General features: G+C 45.5%; 1 protein-coding gene across 2 annotated transcripts in view; it reads left to right on the plus strand.

Moving 5' to 3' along the window:
- Positions 1 to 7107: 7107 nt before the first annotated feature.
- TCAF2 (TRPM8 channel associated factor 2) overlaps positions 7108 to 18093 on the plus strand; it is a 30767-nt gene continuing 19781 nt past the window's right edge. The window contains exons 1-2 of one of the 2 annotated variants that reach the window (XM_032643880.1): positions 7108 to 7196; positions 9539 to 10172. In XM_032643880.1, the coding sequence (XP_032499771.1) occupies positions 9550 to 10172 (623 nt within the window). In that variant the 5' untranslated portion in view covers positions 7108 to 7196; positions 9539 to 9549. Of the gene's footprint in view, positions 7197 to 9538; positions 10173 to 18093 lie in introns of those variants that run through there. The other variant, XM_032643881.1, reaches the window with a different exon arrangement.

Here is an 18093-nt window from a genome sequence, read left to right on the forward strand (position 1 = left end):
AGGCTGGAAGAGCCATCAGACTGCGATGTAGTTTTAACCTTTGTGAGGAGAGAGTGAAAGAAGGAATGGTTTGCATTGTAGGTCTCAGAAGGTTTTGACAAGGCCTCTGGAGAGTCCGTGAGCCAAAGTCACAAACCAAAAAAGTCCCATGTCTCCTTAGTGCCCCCACCATACTTAATCACTGGCCAGCAGAAGCTCCTGGGCCACGTGGCTTTGGCGCCAAGGATTCTAGAGCACAGCAGCTGGGTCTGTCCGTCAGCTGCATACCCACTCCCTGCAGTTGGGAGATCTGAGCCGAGCGTTTTCATAGCCACAAAAACACTCCTTCTTAAAACAGCTGTAGACACCTGTTCTGGATCATCTTAGTGACTTAATTAACCTCGCCAGTGACTCATACCAGTACAGGCACATAGGTGGATTCATCCATCTCTATTCCTAAATTAGAGTGTGGCTAATCCTTTCCAGATTCTTGAGGCCCTTTAGGGAAAGACTATATGGGACCACATTAAGTTTAACTCGTAACTAAAAATAATTGAAGGAGGAGGCCAGTGACTATTAATGCTAGCCCACAGTTGGAAAGCATGTGTATAAAGTAACCCCTGCATTTGGCTTAGTGAGAAATTGGAATTACTGCAGAGATTTTCCTCTATTTGACAGAAATGGACTGATGTAACACTAGTAACAATGAAAATTCTGATCTGTGTATGCTAGACAATTATTACACTATTTATAACCCAAAAAGAGCCCAGCGTTGCAGTGCAAAGGGCATGGATTAGCATGCTTGGCTTAAGCTAATTCATATCTACCCTTGGAACTGGAAATGGCTTCATTTCCCCCTGAATCTTGTAGGGGAGAGGTAGATTATCTGAACAAAATTGGGATTTGGTTAGAAAGGACAAGAGAGGTGAGGTAGAAAATAGATGTTGAGGAAGTAACCTCAGTGTTTCTTACATGGCATTTCTTAAAAACCTTCCTACAAATTGGAGACTACAATCCAAGCTCCTTAGTGTACCAGCTAAAGTCCCTTAAAATCTGGCCCAAATGCCTCGTAGAGCTAGCACTATATATACAAGTCCTGTTAACAAGCTTCACTCACAATGAACATTTTTTCTCAAACCAAGCTTTTCACACACACATCTTCATGCTGCAGACTATGACACAGCCTCACTTTGTAATGTCTGCCACCCTCATCCGCCCACAAAGATCATACATGTTTCTCCAAGGCTAAGTTTTAGTGTTACCTCTGTAACACTAACCTCTGATATCTTGTTACCTCTGTAACACTAACACTAACCTCTGATATCTTGATTAGAAATCATTGCTTCTTCCTTTCTGTTCCCTTGCACTTAATTTGCAGCCAATTCAGCATCTACATAAATCCATCTGATACTACAGTTGTTTCGTGTCTCCTGTCCTCTCTCGACTTACTGACCACAGTATCACCGTCATCTCCCAGAGTGCCTCACAGAATATGTGCCCCGTGAGAACATGCTGACTTTCATGGACTAGTTTCTGTGTTCTCCTGGGTGGGAGGAAAGGCCTGGGGGTTCACACCTTCACATGAGCAATGATCCTTAGTCACATCCATGCTGGTCACCATCTTTCATTTCCCAATTTTTTAAAATGGACCCTTATGCTGTGCCTTATGTGGCTTTGTCTCCATTCTTCAGCCAACCCTTGCTCCCAAATGGCAGGTACGTTACTGATGGTGGGTCTGCTTCTGCTCTCTGACCCTGGAAAAATCACCTTTGTTTGAAATCCCTTCTTCTATTAGATCAACACTGAAATAGGCTCAGGAGTCCTTTTAGAACAGTACGGTAAAGTAAATATGGTATTTTACCATAAAGACTGAGATTGATGTAGGTAGAAACCGGTTAAAACCTAAGAGCACAAACTCTCAAAAGAGATCTTGAGCTCAGCGCTGACATGGAACTTGCTTGACCCTCCCTCAGTGCTCGTTTCCCACTTTGCTTCTCAAAGGTCAGTTGTTTGCTGGTATGAGACCAAGAACTCAACTAACTTCACCTCACATTGGGTTTCCATCCTGAAGTATTCGGAAATTCTGATCTGTTGTATCCAAACTGTCTTCCTTGTATAGGTTTCGCCATGCTCCTTCTTTCTGCAACATGACTGCATTTGGTTCTCTGCCAATCAGGTTTGCACTAATCCTCCAAAGACTTATTTACTCACCAATTCAATAGACATTTCTTGAACATTCAATATATACTTATTTATTCAACATACATTTATATATTTATTAAGATATGACATTCCAGAAATGAACCAAAATCAATGGTGGGCAAACAGGAGACAGACTCCACACTCATACCATGAGGGCCTATGAGAGAGAACATTAATCAGATGAGCTTACAAATAACTGTAGAATTACAACCTGGGTAAGAACAGAGGTTTATCAGGAGGATTTAGTACAGTTCTGGAGGTTAGGACAGTCTTTCCTAAGGAAGTGATGACTGAGCTAAGATAGGAAAAAAGAGTCATTTTCTAGGAGAAGGAAATTGCACTTTGGTAGGAGGGAGTTTTGTACATCGAGCAACCTTAAAGAAAACCCCTGGAGGGGAGTTTGGCCAAGACGGTGGAGTAGGAAGACCCTGAGCTCACCTCCTCTCACGGCCACACCAAAATTACACTATTTACAAGGATAGTAGAGCAAGGACTGATGAGAAAAACCAGAATCTACCAGAAAAGATCTTCTACAACTAAAGGTATAAAGAAGGAACCACAACAAACGGGGTAGTCGGGACAGAATCATGGTACAATCAGACCCATACTCCCATGTAGGTGACCCACAAACAGGAGAATAATGAAAATTGCAGAGGTTCTCCCCAAGGAGCGAGGGGTCTGGGCCTCACATTGGGACTCCCCAGCCTTAGGGGTTCTGCACTGGGAAGACAAGCCCCAGAATGTTTGGCTTTGAAGGCTAGCACGGCTTACTTTCGCAATAGTCAAAGGGCTGTAAGAAATAGAGACTTCACTCTTAAAGGGCACACACAAAATCTTACACACTCCGGGACCCAAGGCAAAAGCAGTAATATGAAAGGAGCCAGGGTCAGACCTGCTTACTCATCTTGGAGAGCCTCCAAAAGAGGCAGAAGGCAACTGGGACTCATTCTGGGGACACAGATGCTGGCAGCAGCCATTTTGGGGTGCTCATCCCACGGTGAAGCACTGGTGTTGGTAAGTGCGATTTGGGGATCTGTCCTCTAGCTTATTAGAACTGGGACCTGACCCCACCGACCAGCCAGCCAGGCCCAGTCCTGAGACACCCCAGACCAAGTAGCTAGCTGGGTAGAAACACAGCCCCAGCAGACAGCAGGCCAGCTACCATAGGACCCCTTGAACCCCCAGTCACCCCAGGACACGCCACTGCCCACCAGAGGGGCCAGAACCCAGCCCCACCTGCCAGTAGGCCAGCACTAGCCCTGGTACCACCAAGGCCCTGCAGCCCCACACAATGGAGTATTACTCAGCCATAGAAAAGAATAAAATCTTGTCACTTTCGACAACATGGACGGACCTAGAGAGTATTATGCTAACTGAAATAAATCAGACAAGACAAATACTTTATGATTTCACTTATATGTGGAATCTAAAAAACAAAACAAATGAACACACAAAACTAAACAGAGGGCTTCCCTGGTGGCGCAGTGGTTGAGAGTCTGCCTGCCGATGCAGGGGACATGGGTTCGTGCCCCGGTCCGGGAGGATCCCACATGCTACGGAGCGGCTGGGCCCGTGAGCCATGGCCGCTGAGCCTGCGTGCTCCGCAGGCTGTGCTCCACAACGGGAGAGGCCACAACAGTGAGAGGCCCACACGCCACAAAAAAAAAAAAAAAAAAAAAAAAAACCTAAACAGAAACAGAGTCATAGGCACAGAGAACGAACAGACAGCAGTTGCCGAGGGGTTGGGGGTGGTGGTGAAGAGGTGAGGGAGATTAAGAGGTGCAAACTTTTAGTTACAAACTAAATCAGTCACAGGTATGAAATGTGCAGTGTGAGGAATACAGTCAATAATTATGTAATATCTTTGTACAGTGGTAGACAACAACTAGACTTATCAAGGGGATCATTTTTAAACGTACAGAAATATCAACTCACTGTGTTATGTAACAAAAAAACTAATACAGTGTTGTAGCTCAATGATACTTCAAAAACAAACTCCTAGGAAAAGAGATTATATTTGTGGTTACCAGAGGCTGGGTGTGGGAGGAGGGTGAATTGGAGGAAGGTAGTCAAGAGGTACAAACTTCCAGTTATAAGACAAATAAGTTCTAGAGATGTAAGATACAACATGATAAAGATAATTTACATGCTGTACCTGATATACAAAAGCAGTTCAGAGAGTAAATCCTAACTGTTCTCATCACAAAGAAAACTTTTTTCTATTTCTTTAACCTTGCATCTATATGAGACGATGGACGTTCACTAAACTTACTGTGATAATCATTTCCTTATGTATGTAAGTCAGATCATTATGCTGTATACCCTAAACTTATATAGTGCTGTACATCAATTATAACTCAATAAAACCAAAAGAAAAAAGACAGAAAGAAAAAGAAAAGTTATATTTAAAAAAAGAAGGACTTCCCTGGTAGCTCAGTGGTTAAGAATCCACCTGCCAATGCAGGGAACACGGGTTTGAGCCCTGGTCCGGGAAGATCCCACATGCCACGGAGCAACTAAGCCTGTGCGCTACAACTACTGAGCCTACGCTGTAGACCCTGCGAGCCACAACTACTGAGCCCGCATGCCACAACTACTGAAGCCCGCGTGCCTAGAGCCCGTGCTCTGCAATAAGAAAAGCCACCGCAATGAGAAGCCCACACACCGCAATGAGGAGTAGCCCCTGCTCGCCACAACTAGAGAAAGCCTGCACACAGCAACAAAGACCCAACACAGCCAAAAATAAATAAATAAAATAATTAATATATTTTTTAAAAAAAGAACTACAGTAGATGAAAAGTATTCTCCATTCCCAAACACCCTGGAATCACTTATCAGAGGTAACTATGGTTATCAAGTTCTTCACACACACACACACACACACACACACACACACACAAAGAAGCTGTGTGTCTCTATAAAATCTTTTTCTATATTAAACAATATTACACACACTAACCAACACATTTTAAACATTAAGCTTTTAAACATTTCCATACTAGTACCTGCAGAGTTATTTCATTCCTTTTAACAGTTGAAAAGTGTTCCACTGTATGATGTAGCTTAATTTAACCACTAACTTACTGTTAGAATTTACTGATTAGGTAATTTTGAGTTGTCTTTGGCTTAAAGAACAGAAATTTACTTTCTCATGTTCTGGAGACTGGAAGTTCAAGATCTAGGTGCCAGCAGGGGTCAGTTTCCCTGAGGCCTCTCTCAGTGGCTTAGGGATGTCTCCTTCTCACTGTGTCCTCATATGGCTTGTCCTCTCTGTGAGGGCATCCCTAGTGTCTCTTCCTCTTCTCACAGGGACACCAGTCTTATTAGATTAGGGCCCCACCTCACTGGCCTCATTTTAACTCAATCACAATTCAGCCCATAACAAAAAGCATTTCACAACATATTAAAATAAGTATCAGCACTTCATTCCTGATTGCCCCCACTCTCAAACAAACAAAAAAAAACTGCTTTAAAATCCTGAAAGTATATTTTCGTAAAGATCCAAAGAAAAATAGAATAATAATTAGCATTATGTTAATTTAACACCAAAGAGGGAAAATGAAAGAGTCAGTCAGCACTACCCAGTGTACACTTAAGGGGAGGCAGGGGTGGAGCCTGGACTTGGGAAGGGAATGAAGTGGAAGAAGCAGAAGCTGGATTGCAAGGTCTGAACTTCATTCTTGGCAAAGGTGAGGGTGAGCTGCAGGAAATAAATGACATGTTCTATACAGATAGGCAAGAAATGGAGTCTACCAAAGTATATTTTTACTCAGGAAGAAGTCAAAAGAGGTTTAAAAAATGAAAATACAAAAAAGGGAACTCGACAGCAAGATCCTGGAGGAGGTGCTACCTATTTTACAAAGAGAATGGGCTCGAGATCTGGTGAAGGCACTGGCCTTGATAAGCCCCGAGACAGAAGAGAATATGAGTGAAGTGTCCACAACATGTTAAAATCAACGAGGATGTAAGATTAACTGCTACTATTAATTCATGCTTATAAAAAGACAGTCATGAACCTTTAAGAAAAATAGATACATCCGGTAACTTTATGAACAGTGCGATGATTTACACGTATAACCAGTGTTAGCCCCAAACGGGGGTGGGGGGATTATAAAATAGGGATCTAAAAAGCCCCCTTCTCCATAATCACTCTCAAGTACGCACGCGTGTCCCCACCCCTACCTGTTACTCTCTCCCCCTTTAGCAAAACAAAAACTCCATAAAAGTTAAAACAGCGCATCTGCTGCACAAAGCTGTACAAAATCGGATTCGCGGCAAACTTAGAACTCTTTAACCTTGATTTTGACCTTCCCACCAGTTTTAGGTAGAAATCCAAGCAGCAGCCACTCTACAGCTTTAGCTGGAACGGACGTGTCTGGTGTTGTAACGGGCACGTTTCCTTCCCAGCAAGCACATCACTGGGCGGCATTTCCGCCTACACTCCCAGACTCAGTTCTCTTGGTGGAGCTCCGTGGACCGCCGAGAATCCCGCCCGGCACGGGGTGTAAGGCCGGTCGCTGGCCACCAGGGGGCAGCCCCTCAACTCAGGAGCCGCCCTGAGGCGGCGACACGACAGCCTGGGTTCTCCGGCGCCGCACCCCCGGACCGGAGGGGAGGGGGCCCAGTTCCACGCGGGGCCCAAGCAGAACCTCGGCCGTGGGTTACGTTGCTATTGGGGGATTCTTCGCCCCGAGTCTGCCTTATTGGAGACTTGGCGTGTGCTTTCCTCACCAACTGTGACAGCAACTTTGCGGAGCTCCCTCTCACTCCGACGCGACCCTCGGAGAGCCCGGGGTAGCCGGTTTCGGCCCGGACACCCGAGGGCCGAGAGGCCCCACCTCCCGGGGGGGCGGGACGGGCTGCGAACCCCGCAGGAGCCCGGCCCCGCCCCTGGCGCGGCGGGGAGGAGCCTCCCGGGCACCGCCCCGCAGCTCCTGCCGCGCCGGGACCGCCTGCCGAACCTCGGCTCCGGCCTCCACGCTCTGGCCTGCACCGCGCACCACGGCGGCCCCAGCGTGAGTTTGCCGATCCGAGCGGGTCCGTAGGGTGGACCGGGGGCCGAGCACCTGGGGACACGGGTACGCCCCAAGGTGTCAGTTACAGATCCGAGAAGGTTCCCGGCAATCGGGGTGTCTGTCTTCTTAGGTTCACGTCCCTGTTTCGTTTCGCCCTTCTTTCCCTATTTGCTGTTTGTCTCAAGAAACTTTTCTCCCGCCTCTTTGAATTTGTGAGCCAAGAATTTGACAGATGTGTGATCGTGTGTGGGTGTGATTCTGGGTGCGCGCGCGCGGGCATGTAGTTATGGAGAGTTGTGGGCCAAGTTCTGAGAACGTATTACTCATCTCCTGGGTTTTTTGGTGCTTTTCCTGTAAAACTAGGGAGGCCCGGTTTCGTGAAAGCCCTCCCTTGTCCTGTCAGAGGTGGTTGGCTCGACCTCAGGCTTCCTGATCTCTCGCTGCCTTTTCCTACCCCAAACCCGCAAGCTGAGCTTATTCACCCACGGGCTCCATACTCCAGCTGGGAACTGGTGCTTTTTTGTGAACTCACTTTACTGGGGGCAATATTAAGAGGTGGCAGATGGGAACGGCAGTTTAAAACCAAAAAAAAAAAAAAAAAAAAGGAGCTGGAACTTTACAAGGAATACAGGGCATGCTCAGGGAGCCAAGCGTACCAGAGATTTGGTGGAGAAAGTGAAGGAAGAAGTCTAAAAAACTGTGGAGAGCCCGTATCCTGGAGGCTTAAAATCCAGGGTGAGCCACTCAGTTTTTACCTGGGGGAGTGGATGAACCTGAGAGATCTGATTAGGAAGACGTGTGAGTAGGATGGCTTGAGGGAGATTGTTGGTGGGATGTATCCTGGGGACAGAAACCAGATTGGTTTCATCTAGATATGAATGTAAACTGAAGGGACTGATATTTGAGAGATACGTGAAAGAAGATGAACAAAATGAGGTGGCTGACGGTGTACGGAAGCAGGAGGGAGGAAGGACAGAGGCAGATGTAGTGGAAGGGAAGGGTTTGGTGTCTGTCAGTTTAGATTGTTCCCCAAAGCAAAACCTGATAGAAGGACCTGAGTGCAGGTGGTTTATCTGGGAAGTGAGCCCAGTACTGCACAGTGAAGACATGGGGAGGAAGAGACCAGGAAGGAGGGGAAGCCAGCAGGGAAGGGCTGTCGCTGAGCTGTTTACCGCTGTGGGCAGCTGGAACTCAATTCCTTGGGTGACCTTGTGAGGGGCTCCAGAATGCACCTAGGACAGCCCTGTGGCATTTATCCGTGACGCCCTCCCCCGGGTGAAGCTTACCCTGTATCAGCTCACCGCCACTTCAGAGCACCTGCCAGGTGAGAAAGGTTTCCCAGTGCCCAGGAAAGTCCTCCAGGGCAGTTGCTGGAGTCACAGGCGGTCCGGGGCCCCCAGAGCACCTACTACATGGCTCTTGTCACTTAGGAAGCTAGAAAAGACAGCAGAGGGACAGACACTAGTGTTTTCTCAGTGCTCATTGTACACCTGACACTGGACAAGGCATTTTTATTCGCATTCTCTTCATCTTCAAAAACAATCCTCCAAGGGCTGTACTATTCTCCTTATGTAAGTGGAGAGACTAAAGTGTAAGTCATTTATCGAAGAGGAGCTGCTCTGAAGGGAGTGATTAACTCAGTTCTAGGCACACCAAATTCTAAAAGACCTGGCAAACCTCAGCATGCTCCCCAAGTAGAGGCGGGGAGCTCCCTGGTTAGGGCAGACATGATAAATTGGGAGGCGTTTCCAATTCATTTGGTCAAAGCTACCAGAAGAAATTTAGTTTCTGAAAGGTCCACTGACCTTTTCTTCCAGAGAAGAAAATGCTAAGTCGGCTCAGGTCTCACCTTGATCTACCTGCTCTGTGGGATCCAGCCCCGCCCTCACTCCATTCAGGTCCTGCTCCTCCCTGTGTGTTCCTCCAGCCACCCCTGGGGCTTCTCACTGCTAAAATGCTCTCTTGCAGCATTTCAGGCCTCAACTTAAATGTCAGGTTTCAGCTTCAAGGTCACTTTTTCCTGTAGGCCTTTCCTGTCACCCAATCTAAAGTGATTTTCTGGTTGCTCGATATCACATCATTATGTTTTATTTTCATCTAACACTTATTAATTGCTGCATTTTATCTGTTTACCTATCTAATTATTGTCCTTCCCCTTCTCAAATATTAAATTCGTGAAAGCAGGGACCTTGTCTGTTGTGTTCCTTGCTGCACCCCAGGCCGTGGCACACAGTGGGGGACCTGACAAGTAGTTTTCATCTGAATGCATTTAGTTGTTTTTGTTTTCACTCATTCCTTCATTTGTTCTGACCAAGCTCAGTCTTTGCTTTCTTCTTCTGCAGCTGACTGAACCATGGCGACAACTCCTGCTGCTGCCTTTGAGGCCCTCATGAATGGAGTGACAAGCTGGGATGTCCCTAAAGGCCCCATCCCCAGTGAACTCCTTCTAACTGGAGAGGCTGCCTTCCCCGTGATGGTGAATGATCAGGGCCAGGTCCTCATTGCTGCGTCCTCCTATGGCCGAGGCCGCCTTGTGGTTGTGTCCCATGAGGGCTACCTGCTGGACGCCGGCTTGGCCCCATTTCTTCTCAATGCAGTGGGCTGGCTCTGTCCCTCTCCTGGGGCTCCCGTTGGAGTGCACCCATCCCTGGCATTACTAGCGAACATCCTGCAGGGCTCTGGGGTTGAGGCACAGATTCAGCCAGAACCGAGAGAACCCCTGGGGGTTTATTGCATCAATGCCTACAATGACACCATGACTGCAGAGCTGATCCAGTTTGTGAAACGTGGAGGGGGCCTGCTCATGGGGGGCCAAGCCTGGTACTGGGCCAGTCAGCATGGTCATGACAAGGTGCTGTCCAAGTTCCCAGGGAACCAGGTGACCAGTGTGGCTGGTGTGTACTTCACTGATACCTGTGGGGACAGAAGCCGGTTCAAGGTCTCTAAGAAGGTGCCCAAGATCCCTCTCCAGGTCAGGTGAGTGGTGTTTCCCTATGGGGAGTCTGATGTATGTTCACAATAGATTTGATCCCCCTCTTCGGTGAGCTTCCAAATACACATGATTTTCCACTGCTTTTCAGAACCACTACAAATAGAAAATAGGACAATTAAAATGCACTGAAGCCCAAGAGCGGCTGGGTTCTCACTGCCACTCCCACCTGTGGCCAAAGCGACAGTCTAAAACTTGTCTTATTCATCAATCTGTCTAGCGCCTGAGACTTGGAGAGTGTGTGTCAGTATCTCTTAAAGGAATGGAAAAGCATTTGTTTCTTTGTGTGAGGCACATACCATGTGCCAGGCCCCATGCAGAAGACCCTTGCTGTCTTGACACTTACATTCCAGTGGAAAATTAGGCAACTAAGGAAACAAACAGATACATACTCTAGCAGGTATTGATAAGAGCTACAAGGAAAGTAAAGCAGGATAAGTGATCAAGTGACCGCGAGGGGAGTGGAGAATGTTTTAGTTAGGGTCATCAGGGAAGGCTTATCAATCAGGCCTGGTCAGCATTAACTGGTGTTTCAAACAGAAGGGATTTAATATGGGTAGCTGACTAAGCAGGCGACATAGCTGAAAGCTGCACAGGAGGCAGCGAGGTAGCCAGGAGATGAGCAGCAGAGGACTGGCAGAGGCAGTGGTGGTCCAGCAGCCCAGGGGCTGCAGCCACCTGGTGGAGGCCTGTCCAGCAGCAGCCGGGACCCCAGATGCGGGGGCTGTCTGATGGGACCTGGAGCCTAAGAGAAGACACAGTGATGGCCAGAGACACAGCCTGAGAGAGACACATACCTCCGCTCCTTCCTCCTTCCTGCCTTCGGGCTTGGCTGATGGACTGAATGTGGAGTGAGGGGGGGAAAAGAGAAGTCAAGCATTTTGGTGGTCGAATGACTTAAAGGTGAGTGTTGGGGCTTCCCTGGTGGCGCAGTGTTTGAGAGTCCGCCTGCCGATGCAGGGTACGCGGGTTCGTGCCCCGGTCCGGGAAGATCCCACATGCCGCAGAGCGGCTGGGCCCGTGAGCCATGGCCGTTGAGCCTGCGCGTCTGGAGCCTGTGCTCCGCAGCGGGAGAGGCCACAGCAGTGAGAGGCCCACTTATCGCAAAAAAAAAGGTGAGTGTGTTGCCACGTAAGGAGCTGTGAAAGTCTATGAGAAGACAGATTAGAGGAGGTCTGGAGTTTAGTTTTGGATATCTGGGGTTCTAGGTAACTTGTTGTCAGTGACTCACTGTGCTTGGCCACATGTAACAGAAGCCTTATCGTAGCGGATTGACCACGCAGGAGTTTATTTTTCTCATGTAACGAAGTGCAGGCAAGATAATCAGGCCTGGGGCACTGAGTCCCTGCTTCATGATGACCAGGTTCGTTCATGCAAATCCATTCTCTCCCTCTCTCGCTCCCTTCGTCCCTCGCCCTCCATCTCTCTCTTGCTCTCTCCCCACCCCCATGGCCCCCACCCCTCCCATCACAATGTTTCACTTTTATCTTTATGGTTACAAGATTGGTACTACTGCTTCAGGCACTATAATTACACCTCCGCAAGAATAAGCTAGAATGAATACACCTGAATATGTCCCTTCTAATGCAGAAAAGAATATATTTTCTGGGAGCCCTGACCATTAGGCTTCTATTATATTTCAGTGGCCAAAATTAGCTCACCTGGCCAACTCTAGCTGCCAGAGGGTCTGAAGGGCTGAATATTTTTAAATGCGCCCTGGCATCTCTGAAGAAATCAAGACTCTGCTACAAGGAAGGGCGTACACATATTTAGTATGCATTTAGCAGTGGCCTCAGCCCCAAGTCCTGGCTCCCTTGGTCTTCCTTCCCTCTGAGAGGGTTGGGAGGTGATGAGTTACTCAGAGAGGCAGGGTGGATCTGATTCACTCCAACTTCTCTTTAATTCGAAGGGACAAACAAGGTTAAATCCCATCAACCTAACTGCTCTTAATTGTTCCAAAGGACTCCTGTCCATCAAACTAAACCTGTTTTTCTTCATCCACGCCTACATTTTTCATCTCTGCCACTGAATCTGAAGTATGTTTTATGTTTGTTTTAACTTTTAATTATGGAAAAGTTCAGAGATATGCAAAAGTAGAGAGAACAGTACAAAGAGCCCCCATGCAGCCATTACCCAAGCTCAGTAACAGCCAACTCAGTCAATCTAATTTTATCTATAGCCACACCCCCGCTTCACCCCAGATTATTTTGAAGCAAATCACAGACATCATATCATTCCATCTGTTTTTTAATATGTATCCCTAACGATGTAAATCGTTTTGAAAACATAACCACAAGGCACCATTATCATACCCAAAAGAAGTAATACTCTTAATGTCATTATTCGTTTCCATAACTGTCTTATTTTTTCAGTTTGTTGGAATTGGTCTTTTATTAAAACCCAAATATTTTGATTGCTTGATATGAATTTTATGTCTCATATAATGTTGTTTCTTTTCCAATTCTTTTTATCTCTTGCTGTTTTGTTGAAGAAACTAGGTACTTTGTCATGAAGTTTCCCCACAGTACAGAATGTGTTTCCTTCAAAACAATCTGAGTTTTGCTGATTGAATCCCTGTGGTGGCATTAAATGTATTCCTCTGTTCTCTATATTTCTTGTAAATTGTTAGCTAGATCTGGATTCTACAGCAGGGATTGGCAAACTATGGCCTGTGGGCCAGCCCCCTGTTTACTACATAAATAAAGTCTTATTGGAACACAGCGGTGTCCATTTGTGTCCATATTGTCTGTGGTTGTTTGCACAGGCTCCGGATGTGCAGGTTCAGCGGCCATGGCTCACGGGCCCAGCCGCTCCGCGGCATGTGGGATCCTCCCGGACCGGGGCACAAACCCGTGTCCCCTGCATCGGCAGGCGGACTCCCAACCACTGCGCCACCAGGGAAGCCCTGTGGTTGTTTTTGAGTTACAGTGGCAGAGTTGAGTTGTGTCAGTGGAAAACATGTGGCCCACAAGCCTAAAATATTTATTATTGGGCTGCTAAGAAAAAGTTTCCCACCTCCTGGTTGAGAGGCTTGATCAGATTCATGTTCGAATTTTATATAAGTCAGTGCGTGACCGCACTGGCCAATGGCTTGATCCTTGTAGAACTGGGACGGCAGGCAACATTTTTTCCTTACAGTTTGTCTTACAAAATATCAGATATTTGGAAATTCAGTTAATCGAAAAAATTACACTGGTAGCTCCGGCAAAGCTGAATGTAAGACTTGGTTTTCAAATTTCTCTTCCTATTCTGGATCTTCCTTCAGCTCCTGAAAAGCCAATTTATTTTCCTTATTCAGTTTCAGCTCAAACACCCTCCTCAGGGGAGTCTTCCTCAATGACTCTCTTGAAACTAAGACTAAACTTCCAGTTTCACTTTTCTCCATCTCTTGCCTGAACATCAGTGATCACAATCTGTAAATACCCAACATGTGTGCTTGCTGGTACCTGTCTAGCCAACCAAAGACTAAAGTTCCACGGATGCACTGATCTTGCCTGTCACATGTGCTGCGTTATTCTCAGTGCCTGATGTGTGAAACATGGTAGAGAGAAACAGGTATTTGTAGACTGTGTAAAGTAATGAATAAATATATGAACGAATATACATCCTAAACCACGAGAAAGGAAAGGGTGGCCTGGGTACCAGGGTTGAGCCTACAGACAGCTTCATGTTATAGAATGTGCTGTGACTCAGGCTTCCAGCCTCAGCCCAAAACTGAGCTGGAGTTGACTGACCCCATCAACTCTAAAGTCTTAAAAGGCCTGTATGGTGCCCAGGCCCTCAGCTCAGATTCCTGCCGCCTTCACGCATGTCTCCTTTGAGGTTTTCAGTGAACTTTCCTGCCAACAAATCTTGGTCAATGGCTCCTGGGCTGACCGAACAGGTTTGCTGACTTTAAATTGCTGCAGGAGGCTCTGGAGCTCCTTAAGGGAACTGCCCTGTCTGCCCAGGGGAGGAGCAGTCTCATAAAACCAACAAAAGATCCTCTCAAGGGTCCTATCCCCAAGGGCAAAAGCTGCCTGCACACCTAGTTTTACACACCTGAGGAGGTCCTGCCTGTACTTTAACGTGCAAAGCCAGACCCAAAGGCATTTGCTGCTTTTATACCAAGACACGGGAGAGTCTGGGGAAAAATTAATCTCAGATCAGCAGCTCATTACTCTTACACATGGCTTAACCTACAAGGTCTAGAGTGTATTAGGAGCTGCTCATATAAAAGTAAATACAAACTAGTAGCTTAGGTGTATGCCTCTCTTAAAGATTATGTGTTCTCTCTCTTGATCATCACCACATTCCCATAGAGTGCAAAGGTCTTCGTCTGAGGACTCTCAGCTTGTAAGCAGCACTGCTCTGTTTTCACCTTCAAGATCCATAAATGTAGAGAGTTTCCAGGTAAAGGTAGTGTGAAATGAGCCTAGATCCCAGAATTGCCCTCTCCACCAAATCTGACCAAGTGAATGAAAAATAGTAAGCAAACAACTAAACGTGGGGCTTCTGATGCTGATCCCACGTACTGCTAAAGCACAGTCGGTGGGAGTGCCAGGTGACTGATGTGTGGCCGGGTGTGCAGCATCTCCTGAGACTGTACCTACCCACGATGCACAACCACAGGAAAAAGTTGAAACAAATCCAAGAATTATCACTGATGCCTTCTCATGTTGTAGAAGAATGAACAAATTGGGTGAGTAGACACTTAAGGGAAAAAACCCTCAAATGTAAAAGCAGCAAAGCTCCTTCAGAATTTGGTGGAGGCAGAAAGGGATGCTGGAGTTTGCCATCTTCCAAAGACAATGGTGGGCTGAACACCTCCAGTGCATTCCATGCCTGGCTGGGTGGAGCAGACCTTGCTTTAGGTCCCTAAAGAGGGGAGGGACACGCCCCCAGTAAGGACAGCAACAGGCCCCAGCTGATCTTTGCCCTTCAGTTAGAGATACAGACGGTAAGCAATAAGAAAGTGGAAGGAAGCATTATACAGACCCCAATATGACTTGAGAAGGTGGTGGATGTGGTACGTGGCTACAAACAAACTGGCCTGGGGTAACTCAGAAAGAATATCAAGAGGACCTCACCCACACGGTATCAGAACATGCAAAAGGTCTCCTCACTCCCATGGTGAAAAAAACTATGTAATAACTATATAAAAAGGCTACATTAAACTTAAAAGGGAAATATTCGACAGAAATTTGGTGTGGAAAGACAACAGAATCAATCATGGCTGGAAGAAAAATATGACCCAATGAACAGAACAGAATATTTGCAGACTATATAATTAGTGAATAAATACATGAATGAGGACACATTCGCTCCTTGAGAATGCTTCACGCTCTAACAGAACTTTCTAAAAATGTACGTTATATAAAACAAGAGACAGAATGAGATGAAAAGGGGGAATTTCAGAGTGAAGAAAACAAATTAAGAAGCAAACACCCCACGTGAAATAGGTCTAGTAGCCAGCACATGGGAGAGAAGAGACAAGGCCAATGCATGGTGACAATGACAGCAGCTCGCCTCACACTGAACTCTCTGATCATTGCTGTCGTTACTATGACAGGTTTTAAATCTCCATGAGAAAGCCATCTCCTGTATCACCTGTTTGCTCAGGTGTGATTTGGTACCTGAGCACTGCCACCTCTCCCTTCCTTTCCTCAGTGCCCTCTCTTGCACTTCCAGCTCTGAAGGAGCACATGCTTTTCCTTTTCCATAAATGCAGTATATTCACACTTTCGTGTCTACTTAAAGCCTCTTTTGCACAAAATATACCTGTTGATTGCCGCATACCCAACTGTGGTCTTCATTCAAAACTCAGTAGTTGAGAGATTACTGGTGTGTGGACAACATCATTGGCTTTAGAGACAAACCACCCTGGATTTGTTTCCTGTCCTTTCCAGTTACTAGCTAAGAAACATAGGGCAAATAGCCTAACTTTTCTGTCTCATCTATAAAGCGAGAATAATAACTTTCAGGTTTATTATAATGATTAAACGAGATGATCTGTATGTGCAAATGCCTAGAATATATTAAACCTCGTTAAATAATAGCTACTTTCATTATGTTATTATACAAACTTAAATACTGTAAATAGATATTATACAAGACTCAAATATTGGTAAACAGAAACATCTGTTGAGAATTCCTTGACATCCCATCTTCTATGCTTGCTTGTCCAGCCTTCCTCCCTTCCCTTCTTCCTTCTCTCCTCCCTTCCTCCCTCCCTCTCTCGCTCCTTTCTTTTGAGAAACATTTCACCTTTTTTTTTTTTTTTTTTCATTTCACCTTTTTAAAAAAAGTTTTTAAAGATTTTTTTTTTGATTTAGACCAATTTTTAAGTCTTTATTGAATTCGTTACAATATTGCTTCTGTTTTCCGTTTTGGTTTTTTGGCCGCGAGGCACGCGGGGTCTTAGCTCGCTGACCAGGGATTGAACCCGTAACCCCTGCGCTGGAAGGCAAAGTCTTAACCACTGGAACGCCAGGGAAGTCCTGAAACATTTCACCGTTTTACAAAAAATATGTCAAAATGAATTCAAGCTTATAATGAAAAATACAAGGGCAGGAATACAGACGCAATGTAGAGAATGGATGTGTGGACACGGGTCGGGGGGCGGGAAGGGACGGGTGGGATGAATTGGGAGCTTAGGTTTGAAATAAATAAGATACATAGATACCATGTGTAAAATAGATAGCTAGTGGGAACCTGCTGTACAGCACAGGGAGCTCAGTTCGGTGCTCTGTGATGACCTAGATGAGTGGGATGGTGGGGGGTGAGGGAGGTCCAAGCGGGAGGGGATATAGGTATACATAGAGCTGATTCACCTCATTGTACAGCAGAAACTAACACAACATTGTAAAGCGATTATACTCCAATTAAAAAATGTATAGAGGAGAGTGGCAAATTGTCTTTCATCCCACACCACCGTTCCCAGTCTCATGCCTCTGGACTAAGGTAGCCGCTCTTAGAAGTTTGATATGGAGCCTCTCAATTGCTTGTCTATGCCTGTGTGTGTGTTCTAAAAAATTATATTTTTAATGTATCAAGTTTGTCTTCATTTTTGTTATATTTACACAACAAACTGACAGAGCACAGCATTCTAGGCTCTCACTTTCTCACCCTCAGATTCCAGGCGATATTGCACCATTGTGTTCTGGTTCTAATCAAGTTTGTCAGTCATTCTGCTCAAATCATCTCTATCCTTTTTTTCTTTTAATTGATCCATTGGATGCTGAGAGATCTGTTACTATTTTCAAATGTGATTATGAATTCATCAAATTTTAATTTTCTTTGTAGCAGTTTTTGCTTTCAGCACTTTGTTTTTAGGCCCATAAAAATTAATGAAAATTATATCTTTGGAAGGCTTAACTTCTATTCATAGAAAATATTCATCTTTTGTTTAATTCTTTCCTCTTTGAAATCAACTGCATCTCATATTAATACCGGCACTTCTGCTTTCTTTTTGTTGTATCTTCCAGATATACCTTTGTTGATTTCCTCATTTCAATCTTTGTGTACCATTTATTGATAGTTTCAATTGTGTCTTTTGTAAGCAACTTATACCTAGATGTTTTTAGCCCAGTCTGAGAGCATCTGTCTCTTTGTATACAAATGTAATCCAGTTCTAGGTAGTGATAATTCAAGTGTATTTCTTACTCTTGCCTTGTTGTTTCCCGGTTCTGTTTTTATACTTTGTTTCTTTTTACATTTTTTCTTCGTTACAGTATTTGACCTAGTTTTCTCTACTCCTTAAATTCTCCCAGCATGTTTGTAGATTATGCTTCTCAGTTCTATTTTTCCATCAGTTACCTTAACATTTAAAATTTAATTCTTAATTACCTGAGAAATATATTCATACATTCTCCGTATTTGAAAAAAAAATACTGATGAGACAAGTCCCCTTTGAGCAGCTCTTTCAAT

This window comes from Phocoena sinus, chromosome 9 (genome assembly GCF_008692025.1).
Source record: "Phocoena sinus isolate mPhoSin1 chromosome 9, mPhoSin1.pri, whole genome shotgun sequence".
Lineage (NCBI taxonomy): Eukaryota > Metazoa > Chordata > Mammalia > Artiodactyla > Phocoenidae > Phocoena > Phocoena sinus.